The 22,207-nt window shown below is 37.4% G+C and overlaps 1 protein-coding gene and 1 long non-coding RNA gene across 2 annotated transcripts in view; one reads left to right on the top strand and one right to left on the bottom strand.

Annotated features, from left to right (window-relative positions):
- Slc25a24 (solute carrier family 25 member 24) overlaps window positions 1-18,855 on the top strand; it is a 52,799-nt gene extending 33,944 nt beyond the window's left edge. Inside the window, exons 6-10 of the mRNA XM_046427585.2 lie at window positions 16-162; window positions 2,653-2,760; window positions 4,404-4,571; window positions 8,812-8,962; window positions 16,747-18,855. Of these exons, the coding sequence (XP_046283541.1) occupies window positions 16-162; window positions 2,653-2,760; window positions 4,404-4,571; window positions 8,812-8,962; window positions 16,747-16,931 (759 nt within the window). The 3' untranslated portion in view covers window positions 16,932-18,855. The remainder of the gene's footprint in view (window positions 1-15; window positions 163-2,652; window positions 2,761-4,403; window positions 4,572-8,811; window positions 8,963-16,746) is intronic.
- Window positions 10,379-13,675, bottom strand: LOC131423541 (uncharacterized). Its single transcript, XR_009225245.1, has 2 exons — window positions 11,109-13,675; window positions 10,379-10,738 (listed from the first exon to the last, which is right to left on the bottom strand). It is a non-coding gene; the product is annotated as an uncharacterized LOC131423541 (long non-coding RNA).
- Window positions 18,856-22,207: the final 3,352 nt, after the last annotated feature.

Genomic DNA, 22,207 nt, shown 5'->3' with positions numbered 1-22,207 from the left:
CACTTTTAATTTTAGGTTCATGGTTCAAAATCAATGAACATATTTGGTGGCTTTCGACAGATGATAAAAGAAGGAGGTGTCCGTTCCCTTTGGAGAGGAAATGGCACAAATGTCATTAAAATTGCTCCTGAGACAGCTGTTAAGTTCTGGGCATATGAACAGGTAATCATCTGTGGAAATTTTTTAAAAACAGGAGTTACTGAACTGATTGAATAAAGATGATCATATGATGCTTTCGGAATTCTTGTTTAATGCATAATAACTGTTCACATATACTCAGTATATCATATACTGTATATATGTATGATATTAGATCATATTCTAGATAAACTCAGCAATTCCTCATGACTAAATTCTGGGATTCTGAATCTTGTAATATTCTTTCTAAAGAAAGACTTTTGTGTTCTTTTGTAAGTAGCTCTTAAAGGAAAGGTAGGGTTTTAGCTTATTTATTGTGAATTCCTAGGAGAGGCAACATGCTAACATAAATTTTATGCAAGCATCCCAATATAATCTCTGAATAGAAAACTTTTGAGTTGAAGTCCTTTGTGTAATTTAACACTGATATGAAATGGAGTTGAATTGAGAGAGAAGGTTCTGTCAAGGCAGGGACTTGGCTTCCCTATGCACTCCAGCTTCTAGGCAGAGCCAGGCGTATGATAAGCACTGTTTGTTGAATGAATGAATGAGGTGATAATGGGGCACATCCTTCTCTGAGTCCTCTTCTCTGTTGACTGAAGTTGACTTGGATTGTTTTGGATATTGCTTCAGCTTCACATGGCGGTAACAGAAAACAGGGCAGTGGTTTTAGAGTTTGGTTTCTCTTTATGATCATTATTAGTATTGTCTACGAAGTTATTTTTTTCCATCATTTTTTACATCATTGTTTATCGTGGACTATAAAGGGCTTTGAAATTAAACTTCATTCCACATATTTTGTTTTATTTATTTTAAATGGATTTTAGATTATTCGGGAGAGTGATTTTTTTCCAACAGCAGATTCGAGGAGATTACCAAATCCAGTGATGTTCCTGTAGGATTAGGAAAAAGATAAGCAAAGGAAAAAATGTTGAAGAACAGCTAGCTTCCATGACTTTAATTAGAACTTATTGGAACAGGTATTTTCCTTATGTGAATATTTGACCATTTAAATGACTAGTAAGGGCTGGTGTTTTAGATACCGTTAGGTTTATTTGACCACATATTTGCTTTTATAATAGAAAAGCCAAAGCCTAAAATAAATAAGTATTCAAAAATAATCCCATTATATTAATATGCAGGAAGTTTTGTATATTGGAAAGTCCATAGTTATTGCAAGCAAGTGGGTGCATTATACTTTATACCATTTATCAAGTTCTTACCTTGGATATTACCAACAGGCTTCTATCCACCAAGGCTCCTTCCTGAGCACTTGTTCCATTATTCTGATTTCTGCATGCTAACTTTTGTTAGACATTAAGAGGAAAGCTCTCTAGGCAGTATGGTATAGTGTTCTCATGATCTCTGGGGCGGTTGATGCCATTCCATTTTCTTCCCTCTTACAGAAGTTCTGTTCATCCCTTAGTGCTCTCTTAAGACCATCTTGCTGTGAGAAGCAGTTCCTAATCATTCCAAACAAAACCAGTGTATCCCTTGCACAGCCTCTTTAGGATGCAAAACTACAGAATACCCAGAAGTCTTGGGTTTCATCCCAGGTCTGCCTGACTCTGGAACCCATGATGTTAACATCCTGACTAATTAATATTTTGGCTTCTTTTGGGTCATATTTCCATCTTTAGTCCAATCAGCTATTTTGAATTGATACTGGTGGTTCAGGGAGGTGCTAGGGTTGGCATGTTAGTGTACTTAAATGTATCATTGACAAAAACTGTTTTCTACATTGTTTTGTTAATATTTGGTTGTCACTTACTGTCTTTATTTGTACTGGTGAAATAAACTCATCTTTAAAAGGAAACTATGAGGGAAAATGCCTAAAAATTATGAAAACTTTATTAACCCATGTTTTTTGTGTGTCTGGAAAAGAATGCTGTTACTCTGTTTTAGCAAAGGAGCAATTTGTTCCAGCCTGTGGAATATCTGTATTCTGTGGAAATCTAACCTGAGAACCGCTGTCCAGTACACTGAATGTATTAGCATTTCAGCCTTATCTTTCTGCTAGGTATCGTTAATGCAACATATGCATTTTGAGACACATCATCACATTGTCAATGAATTCATTTCTAGGAGCTGATTTGTATTTTGGTATTGTTTTAATTAGCTTGAGCTGCTAGAACAAAATGCCACCAACTGCATGGCTTAAACATTAGAAATTTACTTTTCACAGTCTGGAGCTCGGGAAGTACAAGATCAAAGGACCAGCCAATTTGGTTTCTAGTGAGGGCTTCTTCCTGCCTTGCAGATGGTTGCTTCTTGTCACATTTTCAGATTGCCTTTCCTTGGTGCATGCATGAGTGAAGAATAAGCTTTCTGGTGTCCCTTCTTACGAGTGCCATTCCTATCATTAAGGTTTAACCTCATCTAACCTAATTGCTTCCAAAGGCCCCATCTTCTACTGCCATCATGTTGAGGTTTAGGGTTCAACATGTGAATTTTAGGGGGCACAGTTCTGTCGATAGCATGTACTAATGTTCATTTTAAAACTTTTTCATACAGTATAAGAAGTTGCTTACTGAAGAAGGACAAAAAATAGGAACCCTTGAGAGATTTATTTCTGGTTCCATGGCTGGAGCAACTGCACAGACTTTCATTTACCCCATGGAGGTAAGTACCCCATTGTGAAGTCCGACTCCTTGATGGAGTTTGCATTGGCATTTAGTTGTTTTTTTTTGTTGTTGTTGTTTTTTTAAGAGAGAGAGAGAGAGAAAGAATTTTTTAATATTTATTTTTAGTTCTCGGTGGACACAACATCTTTATATTTATTTTTTTTAACGTGGTGCTGAGGATCACACCCAGCGCCCTGCGCGTGCCAGGTGAGTGCACTACCGCTTGAGCCACATCCCCAGCCCTAACAGTTTTAAATAACAAGCTTATCTCATAGTTTCTATGGATCAAGAATCAGGGAGCAGCTTGGCTGGGTTTCTCTGGCTCGAGGTTTTTCAGTGCCTATCTTCAAGGTGTCAGCCAGGGCTGCAGTCACCTTAAGGCTCTGCTGGGGGTGGAGGTACTTCCAAGCTCACCATGTTGCCATTGTCAGGCCTCAGTGGCTGGAAGCCTCAGTTCCTTATCATGTTGGCCTTTCTACTGGCTGCCCGAGTATCTTCCCAACATGGTAGCTGGCTTCCCTTATAGTCAGAGATGAGAAAGGAGGGGGTTAGGGGTGGGAGGGGTGGGGGGTGCAAAGAAAGAGAGAGAGAGAGAGAGAGAGAGAGAGAGAATGAGCAAGCATGTGCATTTAAGATGAAAATTGCTCTTTTTCGTCACTTCTGCCATATCCTGTTGGTCACACAGACCAATCCTGGTAGAGTGTTGTAGAGATCACACAAATCTGTGCCTGCCAAGAGTCAAGGATCAGTCTTAGAGGTTAGCTACCCCTGTGTTGGTGACAAGAATTCCCATTTCTTTCCAAAGAGTACCATAAACTTAATAACAGAACCTCAGGATTTGATTATATGGTGGTGATCCTAACCAGACCTCCTTCCATAAGACCATGGACTTGTGGACTGTTTTACATAGCCTTTGAGCTAAGAACTTTTTTTGTTTCTTTGTTTCTTTGTTTGTTTGTTTTTTACAATTTTCAAAGGCAAGTAGAGACAAAACAAAAGAAAAACAAAGAATATGCAACAGAGACCTGACATTTCAGGCCTGCAAAGACTGAAATATTTATTATCTGGCTTTTACAGAAAACATTTTCCAACTCCTGCTTTAGGATAAAAACAATATTGTAGATGTGGTTATCTCTATTGACATAACAATGGGTTTGTAGTAATCGATAAGACCCTTAACTTCCACTGCCTTGTCATATGTATGTCAATATATATTGTTCATATTACTCCTCTTAGAAAAGGTATCCTAATTTAGTACCCATCCTTATATCCTCCATCTCAATGATCACCTTCCTCCTCCCTCCTTTCCACCCCTCCTATCCTCGAAATGCTGGTAGCCTTCAAGACATCCTTTCCTTCATCCTCCACACCAGTCATATTATGACATCAATAGATGATCTTGTCTCCATTTCCTCTGTCCCTGTCCTCATTCATATCCTCTTTGCAGTAAATGGGTCTTTCTGGCTCTGGTCTTAGCCCTTCAGGGGCAATAATACATGAGGGAGGACAGACTGGCAAATTGAACAGCCATGTGAGTGACAACGTGTGCTAGTTATTTGTTCTCCATAAAGTTGCTTCTTTTGAATTCCATGAAGTTAGAGTTACTGTGGATGATGTTTGGTTATATTCTTTCATATCCAGGTTATGAAAACCAGGCTAGCTGTGGGCAAAACTGGACAATACTCTGGAATATATGACTGTGCAAAGAAGATTTTGAAACATGAAGGCTTTGGAGCTTTTTACAAAGGCTATGTTCCCAATTTATTAGGCATCATACCTTATGCAGGCATTGATCTTGCTGTGTATGAGGTACGTTTACAACAGTGTTTTGAATCTGCAAATGTAATCATTATTGCTCTTAATGCTAGAATTTCACTTTATATAAAGTAGGTATATATCAGACAGCAGCTTCTGACTTCACTATTCTAGAGTGTGTCCTTTGATCTTTTTTTCAAGTACCTTGAATATGAAACTCACGAGTATTGGTCACTTTCATATTAGATTTCCTTGTGAATTATTTTTGTTAACAAAGAGAGTGAACTTAAATTCAGATATGGTTGTTCAGCTTAGAAGGTGGTATAAGGGGTTTTCTTGGGACAGAGGAGAGAAAAATAAGCAAAAATGTCACATTTGCTTTGATTTGTTAAGATGGGACATTGATGAAGCCAAGTGACCAGTGTGGGTAATATAATACAGATGCATTTGTTGTACTAGACAATTCAGAATACAAACCTTGGATCAGCCCTGCTACCTAAATCACTTGATTATTTATAAATTTAAGAAACATTTATTTATTGAGTACATACTATGTGCAAGACACTGGGTTAGAACATGGATCCTGGTGATTTAAAGGACTCAGTGTCTGCCGTTAAGAAATTGAAAGTCTGGCTAGGTGTGGTGATGCATGCCTGTAATCCCAGTGACTTGGGAGGCTCAATTAATAGGATCACAAGTTCAAGACCAGTCTTGGCAGCTTAGTGAGATCCTGTCTCAAAGTAAAAATAGAAGGTGCTGGTACGAAACTTGGTAGATTCAATCTCTAGTACCACCACCACCACCACCACAACAAACCCAACAAACAAACGAACACACAAACTGAAGGTCTGATGGGGGAACACAGATAAGCTTACAGCTAAAGCACAGTGGTTGGTTAGTTGTATTATGACAGACATAAGCCGGGGCACATATTAGGAGGAGACCCAATCTATAGCTGAGGGGGAGAGGTGGGGATGTGTAAAGAAAGCTTTTTTAGAGGACTTTGCCACTTCTTAATTTTAACAACTTTATTGCGATACCATATATTGCACCCACTTAAAGCATTATAATTCAAAAACTTTTGGTATGTTACATCATTATTAACTTTTTAAAATTATGATAACGTGACATCAAATTTACCATTTCAACAGCTTTAAATGTTCAATTCAGTGACATTAGTCATATTCACAGTATTTGTGGAGCCTTCATCACTGTGTATTTCTAAAACATTTTTTATCAGGCTAAATAGAGAGTTTTAATTATTAAGCAGTAAACTCCCTGCCCCACCTTCCCTTCACTCTCTTGTAACCTCTACTCCACTTTCTGTCTTATGAATTTGTATACTCCAGAGGTTTTGTAAGTGAAATCATACAATCTTGTCTTTTTACATCTGGCTTATTTCACTTGGCATATGTCTTCAAGATTCCTTCATGCTGCAGCATGTGTCAGAACTTCATTATTTTTACTGGATAAATAATATTCCATTGTATATACATACAATTATCCACCATATAGCAATGTTTGGGACAATGAAGGACACATGTGATGGTGGTCCCACAAGATTATAATGGAGCTGAAAAATTCCTGTTGCCCAGTGATGTCACAGGCATCTTAACAGCATTAGTGTGAGGAACTACTCACGTGTTGCAGTGATGCTGGTGCAAACAAACCTATCCTGCTGCTAGTTGTATGAAAGTATAGCACATACAATTATGTACAACATGTAATACTCAGTAATGGTGATAAATGACTATGTCACGGGTTTATGTACTTATTGTATTCTACTATTTATTGTTACTTTAGAGTGTACTCCTACTTTTTAGAATATTTTTTAGTTTGTTCTTTTTAGATATACGTAACAGTAGAGTGTGTTTTGACATATTATACATATATGGTATATTCCTATTTTAAAAAAATGTCTAATGATCTGGGCAGCAGCTCTGGAAGCTGAGACAGGAGGACTACAAGCTCAAAGCCAGCCTCAGCAACTTAGTGAGGCTCTAAGCAACTCAGTGAAATCCTGTCTTTAAGTAAAATATTAAAAAGGGCTGAAATATGGCTCACTGGTTAAGCCTCCCTTGGGTTCAATCCCTAGTAGTCCCCCCAAAAAATTGTCTACTGTAATATAGTATATTATGTTGTATCAGCAGTAGCCTTATACGTCTCATAATTTTTTAAAAATATTGTATTAATTGTTGGTGGACCTTTATTTATTTATTTATTTATATTTGGGTGCCAGGGATTGAACTCGGGGGAACTTGACCACTGAGCCATATCCCCAGCCTTACTGAGTTGCTTAGCACCTGGCTAAACTGCTGAGGCTGGCTTTAAACTCACCATCCTCCTGCCTCCCCGAGCTGCTGGGATTACAGGTGTGGCCACGGCGCCCAGCCCCTTTATTTATTTTTATATGGTACTGAGAATTGAACCCAGTGCCTCACACATGCTATGCAAGTGCTCCACCACTGAGTCCCAGCCCCAGCTCAACATCTCATCTTTGTGAATCTCTTGATTACCTCATTTCCTCTTGTGTTTGGTTTAATCTCACGTTGTTTAGTTCATCTTGGCCCTGGGAGAAATACCTGCACCATATGTATGCACCATATGGCCTGGGTGTGAAGTAGGCCACACTATCTAGGTTTGTGTAAGTACATTCCACAGTGCTCACATGACAGTGAAACACCTGGGGGAACGCATTTCTCAGGTGTCCTTATCATTCAGCAGCACACAACTTCATCTTTTTCCATTCTTTTGCTTCTAGCTTATGTGTGTTCTTATATCTAACATGAGCCTCTTGTCGATAGAATATGGTTGATCCTATGTGTTGTATCATTCAGTGATTTATATTTTTTAATAAAGACCTTTAATCTATTACATTGAAAGCAGTTACTGATAGAACTTGCTATTGCCATTTTGTTTACTGTTTTCTGTTTGTCTTATAGTTTTTTTGTTCCTCCTTTCCTTTCTTATTACCTTCTTTGGTGTTAATTTTTTTTGTAGTGACATGTTTTAATTCTCATTTCCTTCTGTGTCTGAACTATAAATATTAGTTTTGTGGTTACTATTGCAATTAAATAAAACATATTAAGGCTATAATAATCTCTTTTAAACTAATTGCAACTTAACTCCAATCTTATATGAAAGCTCTAGTCCTCTATGTCTCTGACCTCCTCCTTCCACTTTGTTATTATTAATGACACAAATGACTTCTCTTTATATTGTATGTCCATGAACAGATTTATAATTACTTTTTATGCTTTTGTTTTTTAAACTTCTGTACCAGAGCTTGAAGCTATTTACATCCTTCAGTACAATTCTACAGAATTTTATAATTTATATTTACCTTTACCAAAGGTTGATATTTTCCTATGGTTTTGTGTCGCTGTTTATTGGCCTTTTCTTTCCACTTGAAGGATTCCCTTTAGCATTTCTTGTAGGGCAGGTCTAGTGGTGATAAACTGTCTCAGCTTTCATATATCTAGGAAGCTCTTAACTTCTCCTTCATATTTATAGAACACTTTTGCCAATACAGTATTCTTGATTGACACATTTTTATTTTTAGCACTTCGAATATAACATATCACTTCCTTTTAGCCTGCAAGGTTTCCATTAAGAAATCTGATGATAATCTTACAGGATTAAAAACCAAATGATTTGTACTAGTTACATACCATATTAGCATAAATTTTATGCCTAAAATATTTTATGTTGAAAGAGCTAATTAACTCATATATTTAATACAACTTATCCTGGGTGTTGCCTTCTAATGAAATACAGGGGCCTCGAATAACAGGGGAGAGAAGATGGCTCTAGATCAGCACACTGATTCTGAGCCCTTTTTAAAAAAATCTCCATTGGAATACATTATTACTAAGATCAGAATAATAGATCCATGTCAGAGTTTCTATAAGGACCAAATGAAATAATGAAAGTGTCAAGAGTGTAAACTTAGATATAAGTAGTGTTATAATGTTTTTATTAGTATTTACCATAAAAAAATATTCTTTGGATTCTACAACATTTGGTGTGTTATTGATCTTCAGGTTTGTTTTAAAAGAAGATGAACAACCAGGGCATACCTCTCATGTACTGAATCTCCAGTTGCTTCCCTACCTCCCTGTAGAGCTGCTGCCTCCTGCCATGACTGTTGCTCCCAGGAACGTGTACCCCCTCTCACAGACAATGGCAATCTCTTATGAAGATGAGAATAGTTGTGGAAATGCTTGCCTAGAGTGAGAGTGATTGTCAAGCTTGTTGTTCATTATTTTTATTCTTTTCTCCATTTCTGGGACAGCTCTTAAAGTCCCATTGGCTGGATAATTTTGCAAAGGACTCTGTAAACCCTGGTGTCATGGTGTTGCTGGGATGTGGTGCCTTATCCAGCACCTGTGGCCAGCTGGCCAGCTACCCCTTGGCTTTGGTGAGGACTCGCATGCAAGCCCAAGGTAAGTTTATTTATTTATTTTTAAATTGGTGCATCTCAGTTATATAGATTGATGTGTTTTAATGTGGCATATTTGCACAAACATAAAAACACAATATGATCAGTTTCACTATCCAATATCTCATCACCCTTTTTCTCTTCCCTCCCTAATAGTCACTTTTCTGATTCCATGGTATCCTCTTTTTCTCAGTCTTTTCCCTCTAGCTTCCTGCATATGAGGGAATCTTTGAATCTGACTTATTTTGCTCAACATTGCTTTCTAGTATCATTAATTTTCTACAAAATGACATAATTTTATTCTTCTTTATGGCTGAATAAAACTACATTGTGTTTACATACCACATTTTCTTTATTTTTTCATCTCTTGATACATCTAGGCTGATTCCATAACTTGAGTGTGCTGAAGTAAACATTCATGTATCTTTAAAGTATGCTGACTTTAATTCTTTTGGATAAATACCAACAAGTCATATAGCTGGATCATATGGTAGTTCTATTTGTAGTTTTTCACCTATTCTTGCCACAGTCTGGCTGGGCACAAATGCCGCAGTCTGGCTGGGCACACAATCACGAGCCACCACACAGCTTGTAGATTCAAACAGCAACTCTTTATTCCCGAACTCACACCAGCCGTCTACAATCACGTTCTGGGGAAATCCACGTTCTCTGCCCAAATCCACGTTCTCTGCCCAAATTCACCTCCACTGGGCTTCTATCTCCAAAATATACTGTCTAAATCCCGTGAGAACTCAAGGGGAACTCAGGCAGCAGGATACGCCCTATTCCCAGCAGGAATAATCTTAAACCTTAAACCTGGAACCTAAACTGGGAACGCCCTAAACAAGATTATCTTAAAACCGGGAACACCCTAATCTGCCTTGGTCCTTGAGCAAGGTTAAGTACATTCAATGTCACTGCAACATGGGGTACGCTGGCAAGGAAATTGTCATACCTACTTGGCTAATGGCTCCCAGCATCTCCCCCCTTCTGATTAATTAAACAACAAGCAATGTGGCTTAAGGACCGTGCCTGGTAGGTTGTCCAATTCAACATATGGTTCTTACCCGTCATCGGAAAAACTGACCTTTAGGCGTCAGCCTCCTGTCTTAGGTTGATACCACTGCAATTGAATCATACCCGTCACTGACTACCGGTCCAGCATACAGCCATACTTGTGGATAGGTCTATGCACCAGTGGGGGGGTGAGGTTCTTTGCCTCACCTCTGTTGGCCCCCAAATTTGGCCTTGGTGCCAGTGGGGGAGTGAGGTTAATGTGGCTTATGGACCGTGCCTGGTAGGTTGTCCAATTCAACATATGGTTCTTACCCGTCATCGGAAAACTGACCTTTAGGCGTCAGCCTCCTGTCTTAGGTTGATACCACTGCAATTGGATCATACCCGTCACTGACTACCGGTCCAGCATAAGCCATTGGCCCCCAAATTTTAGACCATCACTAGCAGAAGGGAGGAGGATACAGAAATGCCACGACACCAAGCCAATTGACGGCTCCTTGGGAAAAATTGCATCACTGGTGACACCATCAGCAAAGATATGCCAGCATTACCACAATTCGCTGCACCAAACGATAGTTACATAGTCCAGGCAAGTTCTGCAAGCAGTTCAAAGCAGAGGAATCTATCAATATGTCCATTTCCTCCCAAAATCCGTTTCCTCCCAAAGTAAGTTGACTCTTTGATTGAGCATTACTTGTTGAGTTCTTCACCAGCACTGAGATGGAGATAGGAATTCTGGCAATGATGCTAAAGAGACATTATCCTGAAAAGAATTATTAAATATAATGAAAAGGAAAGGTGAAAGTAAACAAACAGATCTGTTAACCTACTTTAGAAACAATCCTTAACAGCTTTTTACCTAATTTAAATTAGTAAACAAACAGATCTGTTAACCACCTTTAAAAACAATCCTTAACAGCTGTTTACCTAATTTAAATTAAACCATTTAAATCACGTGAATAAAAAAAATAATAATAATTCGGATCCATTTTCTCATGAGCGCTCCTCATATAAGAAATATGGACATACGCACATACAGACATACAACACAAAACACAAGAGTGTACACAAACGTACAACACATAAGAAAATAGTAAAGGCCTTGTAGCTTAGTAAAGGCCTTGTAGCTTTACCTAGGTGAAATCTCCATTGCAATGTTTAAAAACTCCACAGTCAAAAAATAAAACTGATCAGAAAAACATTAACCTAGGTTTGTATGAGCTCAAAAAATAAAAATAGAACCTTATGATGTGGAAAAATGCAATAATAAAATAGCTATTGAAAAAAAGCATCCTGGTTAATCACTGTCACAGATGTAAGAATGGCCAAGCTGGAGTTCTGGATATCAGCTGTTATGGATTTGAGTCAAATCATCTTCTTTTCGATCTGTAGAAACTGTTTTAGTTAATCTCTCTGGAATCCAAATGGGCTGCTGTTCTCCCTGTGGAAAAACACAAACAGACCCCCCACTCCAGACAATCACTGGGTCAGGACCTTTCCATTGTCCTGTTAGAATATCTTTCCAAAGTACTTTAGGCTTATGTACATTTTTTGGATACATATGCCTTTCCGCAGCACTAAGTCCTGATGAATCCAAATTTAAAAAGTTTAGAGTAAAAAGCATTATTTTAAGTTTGTCTTTGGGGGATATGTACCCCCTTCCAACTCCCTCTTTTTGCTTTAATAAGTATATGTCTGTATCTAATAGTTGTCTTAGCTTTTTGCATTTTCTATCTGTGTAATACCTTACTTGACATTTTCAACCATTTTCTATCTTATTTCTATCTTCTAGTTTTTTTCCCTAAGGTTTGTATTTTTACCCTTAGTTGCTTATTTTTCTCCTAGTTTTTTTTTTTCTATTTTGTGGGTTTAAAACTTTTGTCTTCCTACATTTTTTTATCTTCCTACATCTTCTTTATCTTTATTCTTTTTAACTTTCTATACTTCTGTCTTTAAAGTTTTTCACTTTAAATTTTTAATCTTCTTTATCTAAATATCTTTATCCTATTATCTTCCCATTTTTTTTAGTAATGCCTTTAAGATTAACTAGGCTTCGAATGATGCAATAAAGCAATCTTTTTTCCGCCATGAAGGTATCTCGACCACCTTCAATTTAACCTTTTAATTATCATCTATACTGTACTTTTAAATGTACTTTTTCACCACCTACAACTTCACTCTTTTAAACGAGGCTTAGATTCTGTTTAAATCGATTTAATGTTAGTTTACATGGCTGCCCTTCAACCAAAGGCTTTTTTTTTTTAACTCCATTGAGAAGCTTTGTCTCAATCTGCCATGTACAAATACCTTTTTCTTCTTTATTCCTTTCTCAAGCTTTTAAAGTAAGTCTAGTTTCCTCAAAAATTTTTTAAATGACATTTTACAACTTTTTATTTTACCACACAGAGATTATCTCATCTAGAAACATTTCTTTCTCCTTTAACCTTTTATATTAAAATATATTTCCACATCTTGAATCTTTTTCTATCTCTTTTTTTTAACTGTTAACCCTTTTTATAAATTCACATTTTGAAACAACTCTTATAAAATTTCTGATTTAGACAAATTACTCCACTTTAATAAGATGAAAGACTTTCATGTTTCTTATGACACTATAATACTATAATTGAAACCCAACTGAAAATTTTTCTACTCTTTGTATATAAATTACACATGATAGAATCTTAACACTTAGTAACCTTGTTTTAGCAAAGACACAGACACAAAGCAATATTAAACATTTTTCCATTTACCAATTTATGAAAACACACATAATGTTTAAATATATTACCTTATGGAACTTAATAAGTAAAGAGTGGTTGCTGTTTCAACATTTTAGCTTTGTAAATTAATCAGAACTTTGTAGAAACCAAGATCTTAGACAAGTGTAGCAAACAGAACTAGCCCTCTCTTTCTTGTTGAAGAAAAATCTTTCTACAGGATACCATGATGGTCCCATTGATATACTTAATAACTTGTCTTTAAAAAGCCATTGGCTACATTTTTGTATTGTATCAACATATGCCCTAATTGTTCTTGGTCTCACTGGGGTGCCTCCTTCCTCTAACAATTTCTCTTGCTCGGAGGCGAACAAATTCAAACCTTGAGTCACCCATTTTCCCCAGTTTGCCTGAGAAAGTTCTAGGAACAGGCAACTTGAAATAAAAACAAAATAAATCAAAACAATAACACATTGTTTTTTGAATTGGTGACCCATTCTTTCTCTCTTCCTCAAGGGTGAGAAATTTCACTTACCTCTAAGCTTCAGAAGTTCCCCGTACGGGCCACCAAATGCCACAGTCTGGCTGGGCACAAATGCCGCAGTCTGGCTGGGCACACAATCACGAGCCACCACACAGCTTGTAGATTCAAACAGCAACTCTTTATTCCCGAACTCACACCAGCCGTCTACAATCACGTTCTGGGGAAATCCACGTTCTCTGCCCAAATCCACGTTCTCTGCCCAAATTCACCTCCACTGGGCTTCTATCTCCAAAATATACTGTCTAAATCCCATGAGAACTCAAGGGGAACTCAGGCAGCAGGATACGCCCTATTCCCAGCAGGAATAATCTTAAACCTTAAACCTGGAACCTAAACTGGGAACGCCCTAAACAAGATTATCTTAAAACCGGGAACACCCTAATCTGCCTTGGTCCTTGAGCAAGGTTAAGTACATTCAATGTCACTGCAACATGGGGTACGCTGGCAAGGAAATTGTCATACCTACTTGGCTAATGGCTCCCAGCATATTCTTCTAATAGTTGCAAAGTTTCTGCTCTTAGGGCTTTGATTCATTTTGAGTTTACTTTTGTCCAGGGCAAGAGATGAGAATTTAATTTCATTCTTCTACATATGGATATCCAGTTTTCTAAGCATTAATTACTAAAGAGGCTGTCTTTTTTCTTTCTAATGTATGTTTGGGGCTCCTTTGTCAAGAATCAGATAATTGTAGCTGTGTGGGCTTGTCTCTGTATCTTCTATTAAGAACATAATGGGTATTTTGATGGGAATTGCATTGAATCTGTATATTTAGATACTCTGACCATTTTAACAATATTAATTCTGCCTATCCGTGAACATGAGATGTCCTTATATCTTTTAGTGTTTCCTTCAATTTTTTTGTTTAGTGTTCTATAATTTTTATTATAGAGGTTTTTCACCTCTGAAGGTGAGTTTTTGATTAACACCAATAAAAAGTGCTGCATCAGTCACGTGCTTTTGGAACTTCAATTTAATTGAAACAGCTGAGTGTAGTTTTAAGAGAATTTCTCAAACTTTTCCCCCATTATTGTCTCCTTAAGTTTCCTCTTTGGAAGTTCTTTAGTATCTCCCACTTCATAAAATTTTAATGCCATAGATACACCACATTTACATGTATGATTTTTATATAAACAGAATAAGATTATTTTCTTTGGACTGTTTTAATGTCATATATAAAGTACATGTTTATGCATGATTTATATTTAAACAGAATAAGATTTATTTTCTTTTTATTCTGTTGAATGTATAAGAGTATAAGTTTTGGTATCTATAGAGTTTCGGTTTATATCCTTGCCCTAAATTTCTTTGGGTTTCCATTTTCTTTTTCTTTTTTTTTTTAAAGAGAATCATGTTTTTTTCCAGTTGTTAATGAATCTTTATTTTATCTATCTATTTATCTATCTATCTATTTATTTATATGTGGTGATGAGAATCAAACCCAGTGCCTCACACGTGCAAGGCAAGCACTCTACTGCTGAGCCTACAACTCCAGCCCCTGAGTTTCCATTTTCTATTCTGTGAATGGACATGAAAAGAATTAGTAGCAATATATGTAAAGCACATGGCACTTGTTAAATTTTTAGTAAATAGTGACTACAATTGTTTGTTGTTAGTGCTGCTTGGACCTCACAAACTTTGAACTGGGATTCTTCCTCACTGTTTCACTAGCGCCTTTCTTCACTTTGATTATACTATTCTGTCCTAGCTCTTCTGTCCACTCACTGATTATTCTCTCCTTACTATTTTCTGGCTTTTATAACTATACTCACTCTATCAAAGTATGCATTGGGTACCTTTCTTTTACTTTTTTCCCTGTTCAATCTCATCCACTGTTAATTTCTTTGAATAGTGCACCCTGGGCATCTACAACTCCATCCCCAACCTCTTTTCCAAGTGCATCCATCTCTCATTCACAAGCAGTGGGTCATTAATTGAAAAATACTTCTTGAGCCATTGCAGGGTGCTAAACACTGCTGGATGCTAGATTAGAGCACTCAACAGGTAAAATGTGGTTCCTGCCATTGTAGAGTGGAGCAGACACACATCCAGAAAGTGAACAACCTTAATAAATTACCTCCCCTTTGTTAGGGGAGCACAGAGAAAAGGCTGTAACTTAACTCCAGCTGGTGACTGGAAAGACATGTGGGAGTTGGCTAGGCAGAGGCAGATGAAATGGATTAGGAAAGAGCATCTCAGCCTGAGGAAAAGCATTGTGAAGTTAATGGGGCAGGAGCAAAGGCAGCACCTTGGAGTAGTTGAGAACCAATCATGTGATTGCAGAGAAGAATGCAAAGTAGTAAACTAAATGTTTTGAGTATTCTCTCATTTAACCATTGTAATCATTTGGGGGACCTTGACACTGACATTACCCACATTTTGCAGATGAGTAACTGGGGCAAAGATAGGAACTTCTAGAAAGTTATACATTTGGTAAATAGTGGCACTAGAATTTAAACCCAGGCATCAAACCATTGCCTAATGAGCTTACCCCTCCCATCTGCTAGTTCCAGCACAGACCTTCGAGTGGCTGCCATGTTTGTGGTTTCCAAAGTTAGGTCTGACCATTTTACATCTGCTCAGACATCTTTGTAACTCTTCAGTGTCTTCAGAGTAAATTCCAAATTTCTTAGTGGGAACCCCAAAGCCTTTAGTCATTTGTCCCACTATACTTTTAGCTTCATCTTCATTTTCCTACCCCTACCTTGACCACTTCAGCCTCTTGGTACCACCTGTATAATGACCACATCCTACAATTGTCTGTGTCCCCTAACATATGTTGGTTCCTACCTTTGTCTTTGTTGTGCAGCAAAACAGGTTTCCTTCCATCCTTTGCTATCCTACTGAGATAATTTTCAAGGATCAAGTCCCTTATGTTTTCTTAAGCTTCTCAAAGTTTCTCTGTACTTCCCCCACTGGACAAAATGTAACTGTTTGCTGTGCAGTGCTTGGCTAATGAGGGAGTAGGAGGTGGTAGAGTATTGAGGTGGAAAGCATATGGCTTTAGAGTCAACCAACCCACAGATCTACCACTTGCTAGCTAAGGGTTCAATTTTTTTTAATGTTCCAAGCCCATTTATAAAATGGATGTGTTTACCTTGTAGAGTTAGCAAGGAAAGTAATTAACCCAATGCCTAGAGCATAGTAATTATTCAATAAAGAACTGTTTTTGCCATCATTATGATAGGACACTCACTGACAGGTGCCATAGAAAGGATAATTTTAAAAGGTGTTTTAGGGGCTGGGGATGTGGCTCAAGTGGTAGTGCGCTTGCCTGGTACGCCTGCGGCCCGGGTTCAGTCCTCAGCACCACATACAAACAAAGATGTTGTGTCCGCCGAAAACTAAAAAATAAATATTAAAAAATAAAAATAAAATAAAAGGTGTTTTATTTTTATCTTTTTCTTTCATCATATTCTAAATATGGTCCTGAATCCTAGTTGTTTATTGTAATGTAAACATGCTTAAATACTAAATTACCCTTGTTTGTTTGTTTTTATAATTTTCTAGCCATGGTAGAAGGAGCCTCACAACTGAACATGGTTGGCCTCTTTCGAAGAATAATTTCTAAAGAAGGAGTACCAGGACTTTACAGAGGCATCACCCCAAACTTCATGAAGGTGCTCCCTGCTGTAGGCATCAGTTATGTGGTGTATGAAAATATGAAGCAAACTTTAGGAGTAACTCAGAAATGACAAGTTGAAGTTTTTGCTTTAGCATGCTTATGGAAATTCTCAACTATCTCTAAGTGACTTCTACAATTGTGATGAATCTCTGGCAAAAGAAGCAGTATATATATATATATATATATATATATATATTTTTTTTTTTTTTTTAACAGAAGTATATCAGTGATCGCTAAATTGTTTGGACTCAATTTTATGTATACAAAATATTAAAAATCATAGTTTTATTAAGTTTTAAGAAAGCCACAAAATTGAACTTTGTGTTTTCTGATTAGTCCTTCTGCAGATCTGTGCCCTGAATCCTAAATCTGAATATGTACTCACTTGAGCTAAATTTATTTTGCATGGTAGAATTATAAATCACTAATCTTCATTCTGGTTGATTCAAATTTATGCTAATTCCTTTATTCCTAAATGTCTTTTAGAAATGATCAGAAAACATTATGACTTAATTTTTTTTTTACATTTTAGATGTCTTTATAGACTTAAACTTTTCTCATAGAACCATTAATAGAAAATCATTGTATTTGCAGTGTATTTTATAGCATTTAAATAAATATAGGGTTTGTTTGCCAATCTTTCTTTCAGAATTAAATCAGAGTAAAAATGGACATAAGTGGCAGAATGTGTAAGGAGAAGCAATGAAATAATATTTATTTCAGTAGGCACATTTCCATTTTACTTACACTGTTATTTGGTTCCTGGGATTATACTCTGATTGTCATATAAAACTGTTAAATTATCAACAGGAAACAATTTATTTGAAAGATTCTATTTATTCTGTCTTAGCGTTGAAAAACATCAAGGAGACAAATGCATTTTTCTTATACCAGTTTCTGAAGAGCATCTCTATTTTGTGTCTCCTTTGTTTTCTACTTTTTCAATCAGATTCTGTTTATCAGGAAGGCTTCTCAGGACCATTCTTAGTAATCTGGAATTTCTTAATGACATGAAGTGAGGTGATCAAGGGTCAATGACATGCTCATTTCCTCTTTACTGATGAATATATTTGAACCAGCCATTCTCAGTTTGGGTAGCACAAAGCTAAAAGAACAGTACATATTCATATTAGTATATATTAATCTTACATATGAGATACTTATATTTAAGTAAAAGACAATTTGTAAGCATTTACATCCATATTTTCATTTGGAACATGGTAGAAAGTTTTAGGAACATTATGGAAAACTTACTTTATAATATTGGTAACATTCTAAAATCTTACTAAAGCCATTCTTTGTAGTCAACTTTTATGATTTGTGTGATTAGAAGTTGAAGTTATTTTTAATATTTTTTCATTGAGTTCCTAGACCCACTTGATTTCTAGTAATTTCTGTTATAAATTGACAACACTTTCATGAAAATCTAGTGAAATAATAGGTATTTATGTTATTTGAATCTACCTCTTTTATTATTTGAACCAAAGAGAAACATGGACTTGTGTTGGTGTGACAAACTCTAAAATACAGTTTATTTACATATGCCTGATAAATGTCTCAATATTTTCATACTGTGCTATAAGTATGGCACTCTGTCTTCAGGTTTATTTGTACTTTTGAGTGATACATAAAATGATAATATTAAGGTACATGATTAGTTCTTTTTTACTCATAAAACTGTGGAAATGAATGGTTTCATTATCCTTTTTGATATTTCAAGTTGGTGAAAAATATGAAAATATTTATACTTCATTGTGAATTTGAATTGTTCCATGTTAAACATTTGTAAGGTATGAATGGTAAGATATCTGCACATCTTGTATCTTTTGAAAAAATGATTTTGTATCTTTTGGAAAAAGCCCCCAGTTAAAGATAGCTTATTTCTGGCAGTACTGCATTTTACTTTCCATTTATATTAAAAAAATGTTTATATTTAACATGACTTGTTTCCTAATTTTTAAAATAATTTATAAATAAAGCAAAAATTATCTGTGTCGAAGAGTTTATATCCATGGCTGTGGTTTGAATAATGATTTTCACATGGGGCACTACATTGTCATTCTAAATATTTTGACCTTTCCTGAGCAAGCATAGTAGTTATCGTCTGTATCATGCATTTTGCCATAACATGATTTTTTTTTTTAACATCCAAACCTCTCATTCATCAGTTAGAGTTATAGGAGGGATGAGACTGTTCACTGTGCCAAGAGGAATCAAGGTCAGAGGTTAAGCTTGGCCCAGCTAGATGTGGAGTGTGTGTTGAAATCGTGACCAAAAAATAAATAAATAAATAAAAAATCTAAGTTTACTGGTAAGTCATTTTAAAATGCAAATTAAAAAGGAAGTAAAAAATTCTATTTAGAATAAGAGTAGAGAAAGTCTGCATTCCAACCCCAGTGCTATTCAGACTCCAGAAATCATGTCTTCCTCTGCTCTATTGAACATGCTGCCAAATTTGTTTGTAGCCTGTTCCTCTTCTCTTCCCATCAAGACAGAAGCACATGATCAGGGATTGTGTTTTACAGTAATTCGTTCATAGTGTGGCATGGTTTCCTCATCCCTGAACAGAAATTTTGCCAGCCTCTTTGTCCTCAGGGAATTCTTTATTGGAGAAGAGCACCCAAAGAGCATTGTTAGCGGGTACCAGCATCCTTCCTCTGGCTCCTTTGCCTCATTCCCCTGGGAAAAGCGCGGGCGACTGGAGGGAGGGCCAAAGCTCTGGGGTGCAACCCCAGCCCCTTGGCTCATTCCTGTCCCCTGGTCCCCTCAGGACGGGGCTGAGCTGCTACTCTCCAACCACACACAGTGTGAATGAAAGCAGGTTCACAGCCCGCTGGGAATTCAGGGGGGAGGCAGGTGGGCGTTGAATGCTGGAGTGCTTCTGAGCTCTGAGCTGGGGCAATTTACGCATTTGCTCCTTCATACTTACTTATTGTTTTTTTTCGGTGAATATTCATCACCTACTGTGTGCCAGCCACTCTTAGGGATTGAGAACCAGCACTGAGCACCTCTGTCCTGGAGGTTATTTAGTGGGGAGAGACAGACAGACAGTAAACAAAGGGAATAGGTCGCGTTCCTATGGGATAAACACAAGAGGCGGTGCCAGGGCAGCACGCCCCCTCCCCCAACCCATTCAAAAGCTAGAGAAGATCCCGCTGAGAAGATGCTTAGTGAAAAGGGTGCTTGGGGGCCTCTCTGGGGTCTAGGAAGAGCATCCAGGAGGACAGAGGAAATGCTGTTGCGATGGGCAAAGGTGGGAGAAACACCAAGGAGGCCAAGCGGGTTGGCTGGAGGGGAGAGGAAGAAGCAAAGAGGATACCCAGGAAGGCATATTAACTGTGCATTCTTCCTTTGGCTTTCTAGTTCTGCCATAGCAGCAGTTCCTTGGGGATGTTCCCTAAATAAGATTCAAATCTCTCTCTTCTGGGAATGGGAGTTTCATTATTGGAAACTTTGGAAATCATCATTTATGGTGACCATCATTTCCAGCATAGCCAGAATAGTTTTTCTGTTGCTGTCTCAACATGTTGGCCCATTCCCAGGCAACATATTTATTGGCCTCTCCTTATTCTGGGAGAATTTTAATTTTAAAAAAGAGAATTAACTTAGAGACCTTAGAAATCTAAAAATATTTTTCTAAGAATTACAGAGAATTTTAATATTAGCAAACTAACAGGGATACAGTTGTCCTCACTTCCTCCCCTGGTTGCCTTCTCTCTACCCAGGGTTTGTTTGTCTTTATACATGTTTTACAGTGTTGGAAACAATCATTTTATTTATTTTTTGGTGGTTGATATTGTCCTGTTTTTAATTTACTTGCTCAAAGTCAGATAACAATAGCAAACAAGTGCTTTGTGTTTTGTTGTTCCTGAAAGAGGGGCTGGTCTGTTCAGGGTTTTTAAAGTGTTCTAAACTATCTAAACACATCTCAGAACGCTGGCATTCCCTAGCAGCCAAGTCTTGCAAGAAGAGTTTTCCGTCATCTCCACACTGGTTGGTTCTCCAGCACAGTCTCTGCCACAGTTCAGGATGAATTAGTTGGAACCCCATTATCCTTAATGTCTATTGTGGACATGCACCATTTAGTCTTGGCCACCTTTTAGGTGGTCCCCACATGAATCTTGGGAGTATCAGCTGGTATGTGCAAAAACATGACATTTCTTTATTTCCTTTAAGTCAACTAAAATACAGCTGGAAGCTCCTATACCACTCAGTGTTGTGCTGGTGACTGGGTCCTGGCCCCTCTGGACACTGGTCCTGGTTCTCATTAGTCACTTCCAAGAGGCCCTTTATTCCATCCTGCCTGGTCCCTGGTTCTAGCAGTTGTGCATGCCTGGCAGGGAATAGTTGGGAAGATGGGGCACATCTGACCTTTTGTCTGGCCTTTCCATTCTGAAAGGGTGAGGAATTGAATAGCACCCACTAACCTTTGCCTCCTTCCCAACTGCTAGGCTCACCTCTTTTCCTGTTGATATCAAGAGCACTTCTCTGCCTTCTCTCTAGGACCTCTCACGTCCTCTCTGAAGGCAGCTTAATTTTCAAAAGATACAAGAGCCTCTGATCTAAAGTGCCTTCTGTTTTCTACTTTTAAAATTCACTGAGGGAAGGAAATGCTAAAGGCTTGAATCCTTGCTTGAAATGAGATGAAAGGGAAAAACACAAGGGGAGCTAAATACTAATTAGTGTTTCACTAGGTTATCTTGCCATAGGCTCTTAAACCGCTGTGTCTCTTAGGTGGAAGCTCTGCACATGGATGTGGTTGTTTGTTTCATCTGTTTTAACACAACACACCATTCTACCTACTGAATCTCCAAATTCCCCAAACGTTGTTGATATATGGCAATGTAGTTTCATGGCTGAACAGTTCAATAAACAGCACCTAGGATGAAAAATCAACTGTATAATTGAAAGTTGACACTTTTCAAGGGCTTAGGGAGGAGGTGGGATATGTAGGAGGAGGCAAAATTAGTTGTAATGTAGAAAGATACATTATAATTTAATTATATTTAATTAAAGATAATTTATAGTCTAGAACTATTTCTAAATCTTCTCTATTTGATGATTTGCCTATTCTGGACTGCTTTCCTCTTATCTTACTTCCCCATTTTATCCTAGACTCTTGTCTCAGGGTCTGTTTCAGAGAGAACCCAAACTAAGACTGTCCACCAGAGATAGATCTGGGCATAACAGAAGTATTTTATTTAGAGATTACAAAGGAAAATGCCAAAAGCAGCAGCCAAACAAACTGCAAGTGGAAAGTAAGACTGGAAGTGGGAAAGTGTGGAACAGGGGACTGTGCCTCCAAATGATACTTGTATGTGTGCTACTTTAAATGAAAAAAAAATC

The sequence above is a fragment of the Marmota monax genome, unplaced genomic scaffold, assembly GCF_021218885.2.
Source record: "Marmota monax isolate L192 unplaced genomic scaffold, Marmota_monax_Labrador192_F-V1.1 WCK01_AAM20220418_F8-fsc00184, whole genome shotgun sequence".
Lineage (NCBI taxonomy): Eukaryota > Metazoa > Chordata > Mammalia > Rodentia > Sciuridae > Marmota > Marmota monax.
Note: the sequence above shows the minus strand (reverse complement) of the source record. Positions and strands in the feature narration are given on the sequence as shown.